General features: G+C 45.4%; 1 protein-coding gene across 1 annotated transcript in view; it reads right to left on the bottom strand.

Moving 5' to 3' along the window:
- Positions 1-15000, bottom strand: part of LOC134456496 (SEC14-like protein 1) — a 97304-nt gene that overhangs the window by 36582 nt on the left and 45722 nt on the right. Inside the window, exons 4-6 of the mRNA XM_063207863.1 lie at positions 11187-11318; positions 3707-3835; positions 220-619 (exon numbers count right to left, since the gene is read on the bottom strand). Of these exons, the coding sequence (XP_063063933.1) occupies positions 220-619; positions 3707-3835; positions 11187-11318 (661 nt within the window). The remainder of the gene's footprint in view (positions 1-219; positions 620-3706; positions 3836-11186; positions 11319-15000) is intronic.

Here is a 15000-nt window from a genome sequence, read left to right as displayed (position 1 = left end):
AGTGATCTCCCGACTCCAATCCTTCAAACTCACCATCCGGGGCCCTGCCGTGGCCAAACAGTAGGGCACTCGCCTGCCATGCGGCTGACCCGGGTTCGATTCCCGGGTCCTTTGCCGACCCCTCCCCGTCTCTCTCCCAATTCGCTTCCTGTCCACCTCTCACACTGTTCTATCAAATAAAGTCGAAAAAGACCACAACAAAAAAATCTTTAAACTCACCATCCGGAGTTCCAGCGTTGGTCTCGTTTTGCCCGGAGGAGGGGGAAGGGGGCGGGCCGGTGCCCTCCTTGCCCTGGCCCTCCTGCTGGGGTGATGTGGCGCTGCCGCTGGGGGCCGCTCCTCCTGCCGCACCCGGAGCGCCAGAGTCTGTGGGGGCCGTGATGGAGATGAGCGGGGTGATGGGCAGGTCTGTGGGGCGCTGGGCCAGGGTGGTGTTGGGGGCGGAGGTGCTGGTAGTGGTTGTGGTGGTGGTGGTGGTGGTGGTAGTGGAGGAGGAGGAAGACGAGGGGCAGGTGGAGGAGGATAAGGGGGCTCCGCCAGAGGGGGGCATCCAGCGGGGCACGTGGGTGATGCCCTCCTCGTCCAGCTGGTTCAGGTAATACTCGATGATCTCCTTACCCTGTGGGGGGGGGGGGTGTTGAGAGAAGAGAGGTGAGCAGTCCGCACGCACACTGAAAATCCTCTCTTTCTTTGATGTTTTATTCCATGAGATTGAAAAATGAGAAAAGGTCGCACCATGCATAGGTTTCTTTATTATAACACACTTTATTATAATAAAGAAACCTATGCATGGTGCGACCTTTCCTCATTTTTCAGTTTTACAATATTTTGGTCAGCACTCTTAAAAGAAGAAAAACTTGTTGGGTGAAGCCTGCTCCAACCTTTATGAACTTTTATTCCATGAGGTAGAGTTGCTTGAAGAAGGTCAGGATACCGGAACGTCGCAGTAAACCATGCAACTGTGAACAGTGGGCGGGAGCTTTCTTTGCTTTAAACGTTGGTGACCCAGGGGGTTCCACTCCTACGCACCTGACCAAGGAGGTGTGCAAGAATTCGACACTTACTAAATTCCATGAGGTATAAAACATCAAAGAAAGAAAGGATTTGAAGTGTGCAGACCTCTCAATCCAAACTTTCAGTCAGAACTTTTGTCCTGCAACTGAGAGAGTAGAGGAGGGCATCACGGAGACGGGTAGAGAGAAGTTTGTGTGTGTGTGTGTGTGTGTGTGTGTGTGTGTGTGTGTGTGTGTGTGTGTGTGTGTGTGTGTATGTGTATTGCATTTGCGTGTCTGTGCGCGTCTGTGTGCTTGAGCTTGCATGCGTGTGCATGTGCTTATGTGCGTGTGTATGCTTGAGTTTGTGTGTGTGTGTGTGTGTTTGTGTGTGTGTGTGTGTGTGTGTGTGTGTGTGTGTGTGTGTGTGTGTGTGTGTGTGTGTGTGTGTGTGTGTGTGTGTGTGTGTGTGTGTGTGTGTGTGTGTGTGTGTGTGTGTGTGTGTGTGTGTGTGTGTGTGTTTGTGTGTGCCTCCTCCAATGTCTGTCGGTACAATATTGACTGTAAATGGCATTGTCCATCAACAAGGGAGACAGAGAGGAGACGGAACATTCTGCCTGTGTTTAGCTGTTCTATACATGTACGCATATCCGTACGGGTCACCGACAAAGCCAAACATACACGCCGAAAACAAACACAGCCCTTTTTGAAATGGCATGGCTGTTTACGTTTGACTGCGGGTGTGTGCTGTGTGTACTCAGTAATACTGCCGTGTAACGTGTGTGTACATGGGGCTTTGGTTAAAGCCTGAACAGCACGATAGCAGAGATTCTTTATATAGAGATATGCCAATGTAATAGTTTGCTATGGGCACCTAACATGACCAGGTTCCGGTCTGCCTAAAGGCGCGTGTCATAATGCTCCTAGCATTGAATAGAACAGTCCTTAGGTCTGCCTAGGTCTGCCTAAAGGGGGATTTCCCCCCCCCTCCCCCTTGCAATAATAGAACCCGGAAACAATGGGCCAATGGAACCTCTCTCTCTCTACTCTCTCTGACGATAGAGTATGTGAAGCGTAGCCGGGGGGACCAACTGGCAAACTCTCTCACCACACTTCTCAAGAACACACGCCTGTGTATAGTAAGATAAGAGAACAGGAAATATGGGGGGAAAGGAGGGACCAAAAATAGACTAAAAGCAATACATTGACAAAATGGGACCTTTTAAAGTGATACTGTGCCATTTTTGCAAATTAGGTCATATTCCACCTCCCCTTGAGTTAAATGATTGTGTTTTTACCTTTGTCCTGCACTTCCAGCCGTTCTCCTAGTATGGCCGTGCAAATTTCATCTTAGTATTGGATCCTATGAGACCAGCTAGCCGCCAGCTGGTCTCATAGGATTCAATATCAATTGCTAGCATGGACGTAAAATTTGCACGGCCATACTCGGAGAATGATTGAAAGTACATTTCATTTAACTCAAGGACAGGTGTACAATAAGCTTATTTCCAAAATGGCACAGAATCACTTCAAGACCTTTTCAAATGGCTTATGGTGATAAAGTGAGGGCAGAGATATAGAATAAAAGCCGCCAAGGATGTTGTTGTTCATATCATACAATATATAAGGGCAGTCATGGGTGAGCGGTTAGGGCATCAGACTTGCATCCCAGAGGTTGCCGGTTCAACTCCCGACCCGCCAGGTTGGTGGGGGGAGTAATCAACCAGTGCTCTCCCCCATCCTCCTCCATGACTGAGGTACCCTGAGCATGGTACCGTCCCACCGCACTGCTCCCCATGGGGCGCCACTGAGGGCTGCCCCCTTGCACGGGTGAGGCATAAATGCAATTTTGTTGTGTGCAGTGTTCACTTGTGTGCTGTAGAGTGCTGTGGAGTGCTGTGGCTTTCACTTTCACTTTTTCACTTTCATATCTATGAAAAAAAAATCATTCTTCTGAGCCAACTTCCCTTAAAAGAGCTGACTAATGCTGATATGCCGAGAAAACCACATATGGTGTGCTACGCAACGAGGAAGTGTGTCTGTCGCCCTAATTCCAACGCTTGAGTGAGGTTGACAAGGTCAAACAGTACCAGTAAGGATATAAAGAAGAAAGAAAAAGAAAAGAAAAGAAAGAAAAAAAAACTCAGCAGCATTAGTCGGGCAATGTCAACAACGGCAGCAAAAGGTCAAGACAAATGGCAATAGAAATGGGTCAGTCACGCGTGTATATTTCTGTGTTAATATGAGCTGGCCTTTATGTCATGGGTCAATTGAATTAAGAGCCCAAATGTCCAGTGTGTGTGCATGTATGTTACATGGAATGGAGATAAAGCCTGTGTGGCAGTGTGTTTCAATGTGGATTTCAGTAGTGTGCCCAAAGTACTGTACGGTAATGGTCAGTATGGTCACTAAGGTCAGTCAGTAAAAGTGAATAATTGTTTAAGCGTACTGACATCGTGTGCGGCATGTGTTCCTGCGACGCATGTTTTTTTTTTTCTTCTTTAATTTTGTGTGATGCTGTCTTGTGCACTGTACCATATTTGTGAAGTGTTTTTATTGAAATTCATCAGATGGGTAAAATACATGTCCTGACCTTCTTGATGCTCCTGCTTCAATGCTGTGTGAGTGCGAGTGCGAGTGCGAGTGCGAGTGCGAGTGCGAGCGCGAGCGTGTGCGCACGCGCGCGTGCGTGCGTGCGTGCGTGGACTCCACACCTTCTTGATGCTGCTGGCGTACTGCTTCATGGCGATCTTCTCAACGGTGCTCTCGAAACCGAAGAAGGACTTGATGTCCAGACTGGCCGACTGCTCGAAACACGTCCAGCCATCGTTCTCTGGATGCACCTGCAGACCGGGAATGGAAAGAAAGAAAGAAAGAAAGAAAGAAAGAAAGAAAGAAAGAAAGAAAATGTTGTATGGGATGGGAAGGTGGAGAAGGTGGTTGGAGAGAATTCAGCAAGACAGAGAGGTACAGTGGATCAAGGATGAAGAGAAAGAGAAGGGGGAAGGGAGGGTCAAGAAAGGAGGTAAAGAAGAAAAGCAGAAAGAGATATGGTCACCATGGAAACCCTGTACGGCCATGTTACATAACACTGAGAGATGGGAACTATTTGCATTTGCCAAACAGACCATTTACTGGAAGCTGAGAAATAATATTGCGTCAGAGAGTCAGTCTCTCGGTGCAGCTAGCCAACATAGTGAGCTGTTTGCCAAAAGCATTTTTGTTATGTTTTGACAATGGTGCGTAATTTAAGCAATTACAGGAAGGTGATCAGTCATCTACTGCAGCATGCAGGGCCGCTGACAGGCTTCGCTGGGCGCGGACCAAAGTCATCTGAAAGGCCCCGCTCTCAATACGCACAATTTAAAGGGGTATGCCACTATTTTGGGGCTTAATACATTTAAAATCGTTGGCCAGGGTTTATATAGGTGGTAAAGTGTCTTATTTTTCATGTAAGCCGTTGTCTTGTTTTAAGACAAGTTAAAAGAGGGAGCAATGCTACACGGATCCATTGACTTTCACTAGCTTAGCGACATACTCCCTCTTTTAACTTGTCTTAAAGCAAGACAACACTTAACATGAAAAATAAGACACTTTACCACCTTTATAAACCCTGGCCAACAATTTTAACTGTATTAAGCCCCAAAATAGTGGCATATCCCTTTAATGCAGACCCCAATTCTGCAATCATCCTCTACCTGGCCCAGGGACAACATGCCCGTTTGTCCCCCGTGTCGGTTGCCCTAACAGCATGGGTTCTCACTTTTTTCTTGTGGTGTACTTACTTAAACTACATTTTTTAATTAAGTTTTTATTTTTCCCCCTCCCTGACTATTACCTGTGTTATATGTGTCTTGAAATGTCCATGTGGACACTATGTTTATTTATGTAAGCTACTTGACACCTGAATTTCCACTCCGGGAATCAACTCTACTCTACTCTTCTCTACTCTCTACTCTACTAATATGCCTGGGAAAATATCACAGGCAATGTGAAATCTGCTCTCTCAAAACCTCAAACAGATACCATCAGCTACAGTACAATCATCTGTCCTCATCAGGCTCTGATCACCATCTTATCTGGGTGGTTTGGTTCACCAATCTGATTCGGCTGTTCAGAACAAACTGTTCAGAGAAGAATTCAAAAGGTTTTTAGTTGCGTGCTTGCAACCCTGTATGCCGCTGTGACACCCAGACGGGTCGGTCGGCTAGTAGTGTCCAACGGTCTGAAACCGATTCGCCTTTTAGAGGGTTTGCGTGCGATGCAGGACACATGTCTTCTTCTGTTGCGTTTGGTGACGGCTTGCATAAGACGTGTGTTACCACCATCTATAGCACTAAGGGAACTCCATTTATTCTCAACCTCCGCCGGTCTACTAAATGGATGTTTCACCTAGCCTGGGAACTCCCATACTGCCTTTAGTTCTACACAATCGTTTTGATCTGAAAGACACTTGTGATTAGGTCTGGTGGTAACCAGGCAAGTGTTCACCTGATGGATCCCGGGAAGATTCGGGCTTGAATTGCCACTACTTTTCCACGGTCTCTGGTTTAAGGTTAAGCACTCTGATGAGGACAATCGCTAGTGTGATAATTAAAGGGCTAGGTCACGTGCAGTGTAGGTCATATGAGAGGAGCTACAGTAACAGCTGTGACCTTAGGCGGGCGTGTGTGTGTGTGTGTGTGTGTGTGTGTGTGTGTGTGTGTGTGTGTGTGTGTGTGTGTGTGTGTGTGTGTGTGTGTGTGTGTGTGTGTGTGTGTGTGTGTGTGTGTGAGAGAGAGAGAAACGGTGTGGGAAGGAAAATTGTTTGAAAGACACCACAACTGATCCGCAATCAGCCTTGATCCCATCCCATCCCATCATGGAAAACTGATATAGTGGACTTGAGAGACCAGTCAGCCATTTTGTATGGGGTGGTGGAGATCAGTGACGACAGTGTGTGTGTGTGTGTGTGTGTGTGTGTGTGTGTGTGTGTGTGTGTGTGTGTGTGTACACGTGGGTGCGGGCGTATATGCGTGTGCATTTGATGAGGCGTGTCTGTATGTGTGCGTGCCGTTTATGCATTCAGCTGTGCTTACGTGTGTGTTGTGTGCATGATGTGTCTCCAATGGCTAGAGGCTGTTGAAGTGCGAAGCTGGCTAGAGTGTGAAGAGATCAGCTGCGTGTAATAACCTGACGAACAGATGGACCATGATGCAACACTACTGGAGGGGACTGGTGGGATACGACCTTGAATAAATGGCAGCACAATATGAAGGTCACCGGTATAATATGTTGGACCCTGCGGGAGAGTCATGGGTTGAGTAGGCCTGTAACGATACACTCAACGCACGAGTCGGTTTGTATCACGATTTTAGACCTACATATTTAAAATCGCCACTACTTTTAAAGTACATTTTATGTTTAAATTAATTAATTTGCTTTATTCACCTTTGTCAACGTTATAAAATAAAAAAACTATATGTGTACTTGCTTGTCGGTAGAATAGATTACAAGAGGCTAGTAATAATTTTAGAACAGCTTAAAAATAATGACGATGATGATGATGATTTGAAGCTTGGAAGCACCATCGTCTTATCATGTGGTTGTTTTCTAGACTGAACGGTGACAAAACTTTGAATGGTCGTGTCACAGTACTGCCTTCTTGCATTGCGATACAATTTCGTGACTACATATTGATATTTCACAGTTTAATAAAATATCATTACAGCCCTAGGGTTGGGTTTGTCTAGCCAGCTCTCTCCTGCATCTCCATTCATAGCTGGTGCCCTTGAATAACTAACCTAGGGCTGTACCATTTGATGATATCAAATCGTGAAGAATATGACTCTAAATTTTAAGTGGTTAAGACAGGTTATTTGCCCTCAATTGCCCATTTCTTCCTTTTTTTCATAAATTTTACCCATTTTTGCCCAACCCTACTCTGTATCCCAATGTTGTTGACGTGAGGTAGCAAAGATATCATATTCTTCTACTCTCTGGAGAAACAGTCTCTGTACCCTGTAATATGATTCCATCAGCATAAGCTTCATGTGATGTAATGTAATAAATTTAAGTTGACTGCATAATATCTTTCTGCAGAGAAGCTATAGCACTAAAATAAAATGCATCTTACAAAACCCTTCTCAGAGGCAGTGGCCTCATTAACTCTGGCCTCTCTTCGGAGGGCTGGGAGCCTGAGAATGTCCTCATTTCTTGCTACGTTTTCAGCAGACATTTTTTTCCATTAATATTGGCTATACTTTCCATTAATAGCTAGTCCGTTATTTCAATGTGGCCACGTATGGTAACTGTTCTAGCTTGCAGCTAGAACTTGGTGTAGCACCACCACCACCACCACCTCCAGGAGCAACATAGCAGCAGCAGCAGCAGCAGGACTAGCACCAACAGCCAACAGCCCTCGATTAATCACACACCCAGCTGGGCAGGCCAAGGTCAGAGCCATGACCCACCTCCAGCACTGCAGTACCAGACCAAGGGCTGGTTGCCGACCAGGAGCTCAACAGTCTCCCGCAGCCCACGCCAGTAGACCACAAACTGCCAGTATTGGGGAGGGGGGTACTGGTGGGCTGCAGTGCAGGCAGTGACACCAACCAATCAACCAACCAACCCACACCAACAGTATCAGCAGAGATTCTTTAAGTATAGAGATATGCCAACATAATAGGTTTCTATGGGCACCTAACATGACCAGGTTCCGGTCTGCCTAAAGGGGCGTGTCATAATGCTCCTAGCATTGAATAGAACAGTCCTCAGGTCTGCCTAAAGGGGGATTCCCCCCCCCCCAATAATAGAACCCGGAAACAATGGGCCAATGGAACCTCTCTCTCTCTACTCTCTCTGGTATCAGCAAGAGTGACAGCGAGGCTAGAGTGCAAGGAGCCCTTGATTACTCATCCAGCTGCTGTACTGGGCTGGCCAGTAGAGCATGACACGGGAGTGGATTTTCACTCTCGTCCCATCCCGGTCCCAGAAAAAAATCCCATCCCGGACTGGAGTAAAAGAAACAAATCCCATCCCGTCCACTCCTGAAAATAATGTTTCCCAATCCTGCCCACTCCCACTCAAAATCAATCCCACTCCCGTTTCATCAAAAAAATAGTTTTTTTTTAAATGAAAAAATAAGTGAGCATTCCCGCTCTCCCGTTCATTTTTATTCTCGCTCCTGCCAGCTCCCATTCATCTTTAAAAATTTGACTCCCATCCCGCGGGAATCCCGCAGGACCCACAGGAATTCCCAAAAAATGTCATCCTCTACTGGCCAGGGGTTGGGGTAAAGCCAGGGCCAACTTCCCAGCCTCCAGCACTGCAGAGCCAGGGGGCCAAGGGCTGTATGAGGACCAGGGGCCAAGACATGACCCTCTAGTCCAGTGTTTCTCAAAGTGGAGCGTAAGCCCCCCTGGGGGCGACGCGGAGGCATCACAGGGGGGGCCTGTGACATCTGATTGTGGGTTTTTTCCCCCCAAGGAAATGAATTCCCTCTCGTCAATAAGTTAAAAGCCCTCACCAACATTATTCATATTATTAATTGTCATTCATTTGAATACCATAGGAAATGAACACACATCTGCATTCGACTGCAGTGCCTCTTTGTTTAATTTCACCAGTCATCACCTTTCCTTTGATTCTGCGCAGCGATCGCAAAATCAGTCTGCGCGAGTACTGCTGTTGCTTGGGGGGGCTCGGAAGCATTCAGACCCTCTGAAGGGTGGAATGATGGGAAAAGTTTAAGAACCACTACTCTAGTCTGAGGACGGGCCGTGGTGGTGGCCCGAAACATCACGGAAATAAAGATGGATTAAAAGGGAGCTCATCTGTGTGTAGTTCTACCTTCTTACCCTACATCAGGGGTGTCAAACTCAAATTGGTAGAGGGCCAAAATGGAGCGAAGTCGCGAGCCAAGCTCAATATATAAATATATATATATATATTTTTTTTTTAAATGGACTGAAATTGCTCATGTTTAAACAGATTCCCATCTTTGTTCAAATGTGCCTGCACATATTCTGTTGCATTTGAGTGTGAGCTGTTTCAATGGCCTAGGCCCACTCATATTCCTGTGATAAACGCATTTTCATGCTCAAATCTTAATACTATTCAGTTACGGTGTATGAAGGCCAACTGTAATACACATTTGAAATGATCTCGCGGGCCAAATAAAATGGCTCCGCGGGCCAAATTTGGCCCCCGGGCCTGAGTTTGACATCCCTGCCCTACATGAACTTTGTTTTGACCCTGCACCCAGCAAAAATAAATTGGATGTGCCAAAGAATGACAGGGGCCAGGAGCTAAGCCATGTGTGGGATACTTCTTGACTTACCGGCCCCCCGATTTAATATTAATGCAATGCAGATTCACATGACATATGACATGTTCTGTAAAGGAATCTTTGAAATTTCGTTCAATATCGGCCTAAAGTGCAGGGGGATATCCTGGTTTGTGTTCCTTGTACCATACGGCCCTTGGAGAACTTTATAAAATTTGAAGTGTCCCCTTAAATGAAAAAAAAATCCCCACCCCTGAGCTAAGCTTTTCTCTCCAGAAAGAAAGAACAAAAGAAAGAAAGGAAAAAAAAGAAGTGAAGAAAGAAAGAAAAACGTGTGCGTGTGTTTTCACTGAGTTCTCTGCATGCCAGTGCCAAACATCCGCGCATGCCGTATCCAGTTTAAATTAAAATTCCACTCAGCTTTGAGCGTGCATGTTGAGCGCGTTGCCAGGAAGAAATCCAGTGCACACTGAAGGACTGCGCAGCATGAGGCAAACCATTCTTTCATTTGGGAAATGCACACAATACATGTTCTCAAGAACGCAATATGCAAACCTCATGTGTTTGCATTATATGGGTGTGGGCGATTGTTTATATATGCGCGCGTGTGTGTGGGTGTGTGTGTGTGTGTGAGTGGGGTGTTTATGCAGCATATGGGTGTGGGTGTGTAAGCCTGCGTGGGGAAAAAAACCTCATAGACATGGACAGACATGTGTTAGGAATGTCTGTTATTCCGACAAGATTAATCTGTGTGCTCCGCCCTTCTTCAGGTGTTTCACTTTAACAGAGGCTGGAGGCCGGAGAGCCAGGTGGCTAATTACGATCCGAATAAGTGGGCTGGTCTTCCTGGGCTCACCCTCTCTCTCCCAGCGCACCACGCTGGTCGCCATCTTTGGAGCTCTTGCCGTTCATCATGCTGAATTTGTAATAATAAATATATAACGTTAAATCTGACGCTGTGGTGTGGTCTCCCGTTTATGTTGGGGGTGCCTCGAGCCAGGCGTCGAGCCAGGCGTCGAGCCAGGCGTCGAGCCAGGCGTCGAGCCAGGCGTCGAGCCAGGCGTCGAGCCAGGCGTCGAGCCAGGCGTCGAGCCAGGCGTCGAGCCAGGCGTCGAGCCAGGCGTCGAGCCAGGCGTCGAGCCAGGCGGTCCTAACACGTGTGTGTGTGTGTGTGTGTGTGTGTGTGTGTGTGTGTGTGTGTGTGTGTGTGTGTGTGTGTGTGTGTGTGTGTGTGTGTGTGTGTGTGTGTGTGTGTGTGTGTGTGTGTGTGTTGGCAACACATTTGATACACAACGCATGTTCTCAAGAACGCAATATGTAAACTTTGTGTGTTTGCTGTTTGCATGATATGGGTGTGGGCAATGATCATTGTGTGCGCGTGGGGGCCTATACGAAGAAGTTGGTTCAGGAGTAAACCAGGTTAAGTTAAGAGGTAAGTCATCTAATAGAAGGGTCCGGAGAAGAGCCCGGAGTCCTCATTTTCTTTTCTTCTGATTTACCTCAACCTCCTTGAAGGAGTGGAAAGGCGCTATATAAATGCATGCAGTTTTTTACTATAGGCCCCAGGTGACAGGTGCAGGGGTGATAGTGAAAAAAAATCCTGAGCCTGAACTTTTTCCCCTGCTCTAACGACGACAAGATACTGCATAGTGACGTAACATAGGCCTATTTTGACACATTATTCAAACATTTAATAGCCTGTGTATGAACATTATTCAAGCCTGATAGTAGAAGAAAACCCTGAACCTGTAACACTTTCTGAGATAAGAATAACCTAATGGCTAATTATTATCAATGTTTTTATTTTTGCAAACTCTGTCAAGCCTGAAATCAGGCATGGAGCCTGAATACTATCAGCCCTGCAGGTGTGTCCAGTGGCCACAGTACCAGAGATTCTTTAAGTATCTACTCTCTCTGACGGTACTTACGGAGTAGCAGCAGAGCTCATGGATGATGACCCTGTTGGAGAAGGTCTCGTTGTGGGACTCGATGTGCAGCGTTCTCTCCAGGCGGTTCAAGGAGTTCCTCTGGTTGAAGTACACGTAGTCCACACCCGCAATCTGTTGTGGCCGCCACACACGCACACGCACACACACACGCACGTTACAATGGGGGACCTAAGTCACGCCCTTCTACTTCCGTTCCGTATGGAGCTCTCAAAATTTTGAATGAGAGTTAATGGAGCGAGTCAAGCTAAATCCTCATCCCGTTTTGCATGTGCTCCGGATTTCACATATGATGGCAGTACATTTGAAAGGTTTGGATTTGCGTCGTAAGACCACTCATTTGACATGCAAGAAACGTTATTTTAGTTTTTGTGCAAAACTGTGTTAGAGACTACACATGCGCCTCGCATATTTGACGTGAACCGAGGCACAGCCAACCCTACCACTGCACCGCAGCTTAAGTGAATGCACGTCGGACATGCAACGTCTGTTGTGCAGTCCAAATAATTACATATTTTTGCACGCACACAACTTAAAAATCGCTTGCCAAGTGAAGTCAACAAGCACACCATTGGTTGTTATTAATTTTGAGGCACAGCATGTGTGATCGACGGGGAAATGCAAGGTGGATCGGAAAATAGCTTTGATCAGTCCAAAAGTTTCTGCGTTCCCAGCCCCATGAGCCGCCCAGAAGGGGTGGAGACTTAGGTGCCCCATGAGGAAACCCACTGAACACAAGCAAACAGATACATGGAACCAATGTTTAGAATCGCAAGGTTGCAGGGTCATATCCGATACCTTGAATTGCATTTATGTATGAAATGTGTGACACGAATAAAATTGCCTTGCCTTGCCTTGCCTTAACTAACCCGTACGTCACTCCAAGGAGTGTATCTGTATGCATATGTTTTCCCGTGGGTTTTTTGGTCTTATGTACCCCCTTTTGCCTTGTTGTTATATACCCCCCACATTTCTTTTTATGTAGACACTGCTGTTTGCTCACGTACCCCTAGTGTGGTACATGTACCTCTGGTTGGGAATCATTGTTTTAATATTGTCCTACAAAGGCAAAGTGCAGTAACTACATATTTTGTCAAAATGAGTTTAGACTGAAAATGTCCTTCAGTACATCTCCTTTATCTCATGACAAATGCTTATGGTCCATGGAGATATTGCCATGTCAAATTCGGAGTAACTACTGGGTCAAAGACGTCCAAAAAGGAATTGTCATTCAGTGTAACGGATAACTTCTGCTGACTGTAACTGTAAGAAACATGACTCTTTTTATTTTATTTTTCCAAGTGAATTCATGAAAGCCTCGGCTGTCATCCTTTCACTTGAAACAATTTAAAAATCATGTTTTTTTACAGTTACAGTCAGCAGAATGTATCCGTTACACTGAATGACAATTCCTTTTTGGACATCTTTGACCCTACTACACCCAAACTAATACCAAAGGTTTGAAGACGTGTTGCTCAGTTTCAATGTTGGTGTAGTTACTGCACTTAGCCCTTGTAGGGCAGAGTAAAGGGTAAGTCGCTGTGAGTTAAGTCCTCAGCTGTGTGTGGGGAAATGTAATAACACGTGGCAGTTTTGGATGAAATAGACGCAGCGGACACCTGCAATCTGTGGTCGCCAACAACAACAACAACAACAACAACAACAACGACAACGACAACGACAACGACAACAACAACAACAACAACAACAACAACAACAACAACAACAACAACAACAACAACAGTGCAGACAAAACAAAAAATAACAACTCTGTTACACGTGTTGAGCACAACTTGGCTGACAAAAACAAGCAATCAAGCACAAACAGTATTCACTCTCTGTGCATGTGTTGATTACTGTGCAAGGGACAAAGTACACGTAAGCCACACTTGGCATCTGTGACCGCCAACAACAGCGCAGACAAAACAAAAACACAAAAATTACAAATTACATTTACATGAGTGAAGCACAACTTGCAAAACAAATAGAAAGACAAAACACCTGGGTCACACATGTGACAAGTGTGCAGCAAAATCTGTGGGAAAGAATCATGCTCCAAAGTCAGACATTATAATCTAGATGCTCTCTGTGTATTGCATGTCAAGACACAGGATGATCTCAACCACAGGATGGTTCTTGATAAAAGGCAGATATCTATGGACCACATTTGCTGTCAACTGGGTTCAGAGAGCGCTCTCGGAGTTCCAGATGGACCGAGGGGATAACTCAAAATGATGACGCTGTGTGTGCTGCCGTGAACTAAGTTAGCTTTGAGCACATTGGCCATTGTGCCCTTTCAATACCAGCATTTTCTCAAGCTGATAGCATCTTCCTCTGCACTTGACGACTCTTGCTGTGGTGTTGAAGTCTTGTTTTCACAGCATAGTGCTTGATAAAGGCAGAGATCTATGGGCTACATCTATGGACCACATCCTGTAAGCGCTCCATTTGGCCCTCACTGACAAGTACATGAATGACACATGCACATCATTATGAGATTCTTTTATAATAATAATAATTAAAAAAAATTAACCAGCGTAGTCAACGACAGTTGAGTCCATCTGTCTGTCTGATTCTTGACCCACAGATTCACTGAGGCATATGGACTTTAACCACCCTGCCCCTTTCCCCCAACCCCTTAACACCCCCCCACCCCTTGTACAGCAGCCTTGGGTTCCTTGAAAGGCGCTGTATAAAACCAGGTTAATAATATTATTATTATCGACCCCGCCAGTTGTCTGGAGGAGTGAAATAGCAACTCTCTCACCACCCTCTCCCATGACTAAGGTGGTTGATGAGTCAACATGACACATGATGCATGCAGCAAGGCCCTCTTGGGGTGCTCGGGCTAGGGCTGTCCCCTCCCTTGCACAAGTTTGGCATAAATGCAATCATCACTGTGTGCGGCATCACAATAGGCTTCCCCAGTCCCATTAGTACAGCGGCTGGGACACACAAAGGGTGAAATTGCCCACTTCGTAGTAAATGAATGAAAATCGGTATACAGATCCTTCTTGATGTGCTGATTAACATTAACGTTGGCGGCGATGCAAAAAATATGGAATTTTCAAGATGGCCGCCAAATCCAATATGGCCAACCCATAAAACTATACATGAAACTATACCTGACACTTTGAAGTGAAAGCATTACAACTGGTGCGCAGTTATTTTTTTATATGCTGAATAATAATAGAAATTGAAGTGTTACAAAAAATAAATGCCGAATTTTCAAGATGGCTGCCAAATCCAATATGGCCGACCCATATCAATAAATTCTCCAGGTACTTTGTAGTAAAAGCATGAACAATGTTTGACATTTCAGAATGAAGTCCAGTTGGAGTGCTTCCTGGAACTGTCTAGTTTTTTAAGATTTTGCTCTTTGGTGACAGGCTTGGTCGTTTTCAAAAAAGTTTTAGAAATACCAAGGCACTCATCTTCTTTGTAATTAAAATGCCTTTATTTTGTTGGGCATATCATGATTAAAATACTTTGACTAGAGATGTCCGATAATATCGGCCCACAGATATTATCTGCCCGATATTAGCATAAAATGTAATATCGGTCAATATCGGTATCGGATTTTTGACCTATCAAAACCGATATAATAATGCTTGAATTACTGTACACTTTTCTCCTTAATTATTTGTTAATATTTGGAAAGCTTTGTTGCATTCGAGAATGCATCTAGTGGGGCATTACAATAAAATTAAGCATATTTTGTTCCACAACAGCAGATTTGTAATGTTACCTAAAATTTGTTATGAGGAAAAATAACCCACGTATATCGGCATAGGTA

Source organism: Engraulis encrasicolus, chromosome 1, assembly GCF_034702125.1.
Source record: "Engraulis encrasicolus isolate BLACKSEA-1 chromosome 1, IST_EnEncr_1.0, whole genome shotgun sequence".
NCBI classification, from domain to species: Eukaryota; Metazoa; Chordata; class Actinopteri; order Clupeiformes; family Engraulidae; genus Engraulis; species Engraulis encrasicolus.
Note: the sequence above shows the minus strand (reverse complement) of the source record. Positions and strands in the feature narration are given on the sequence as shown.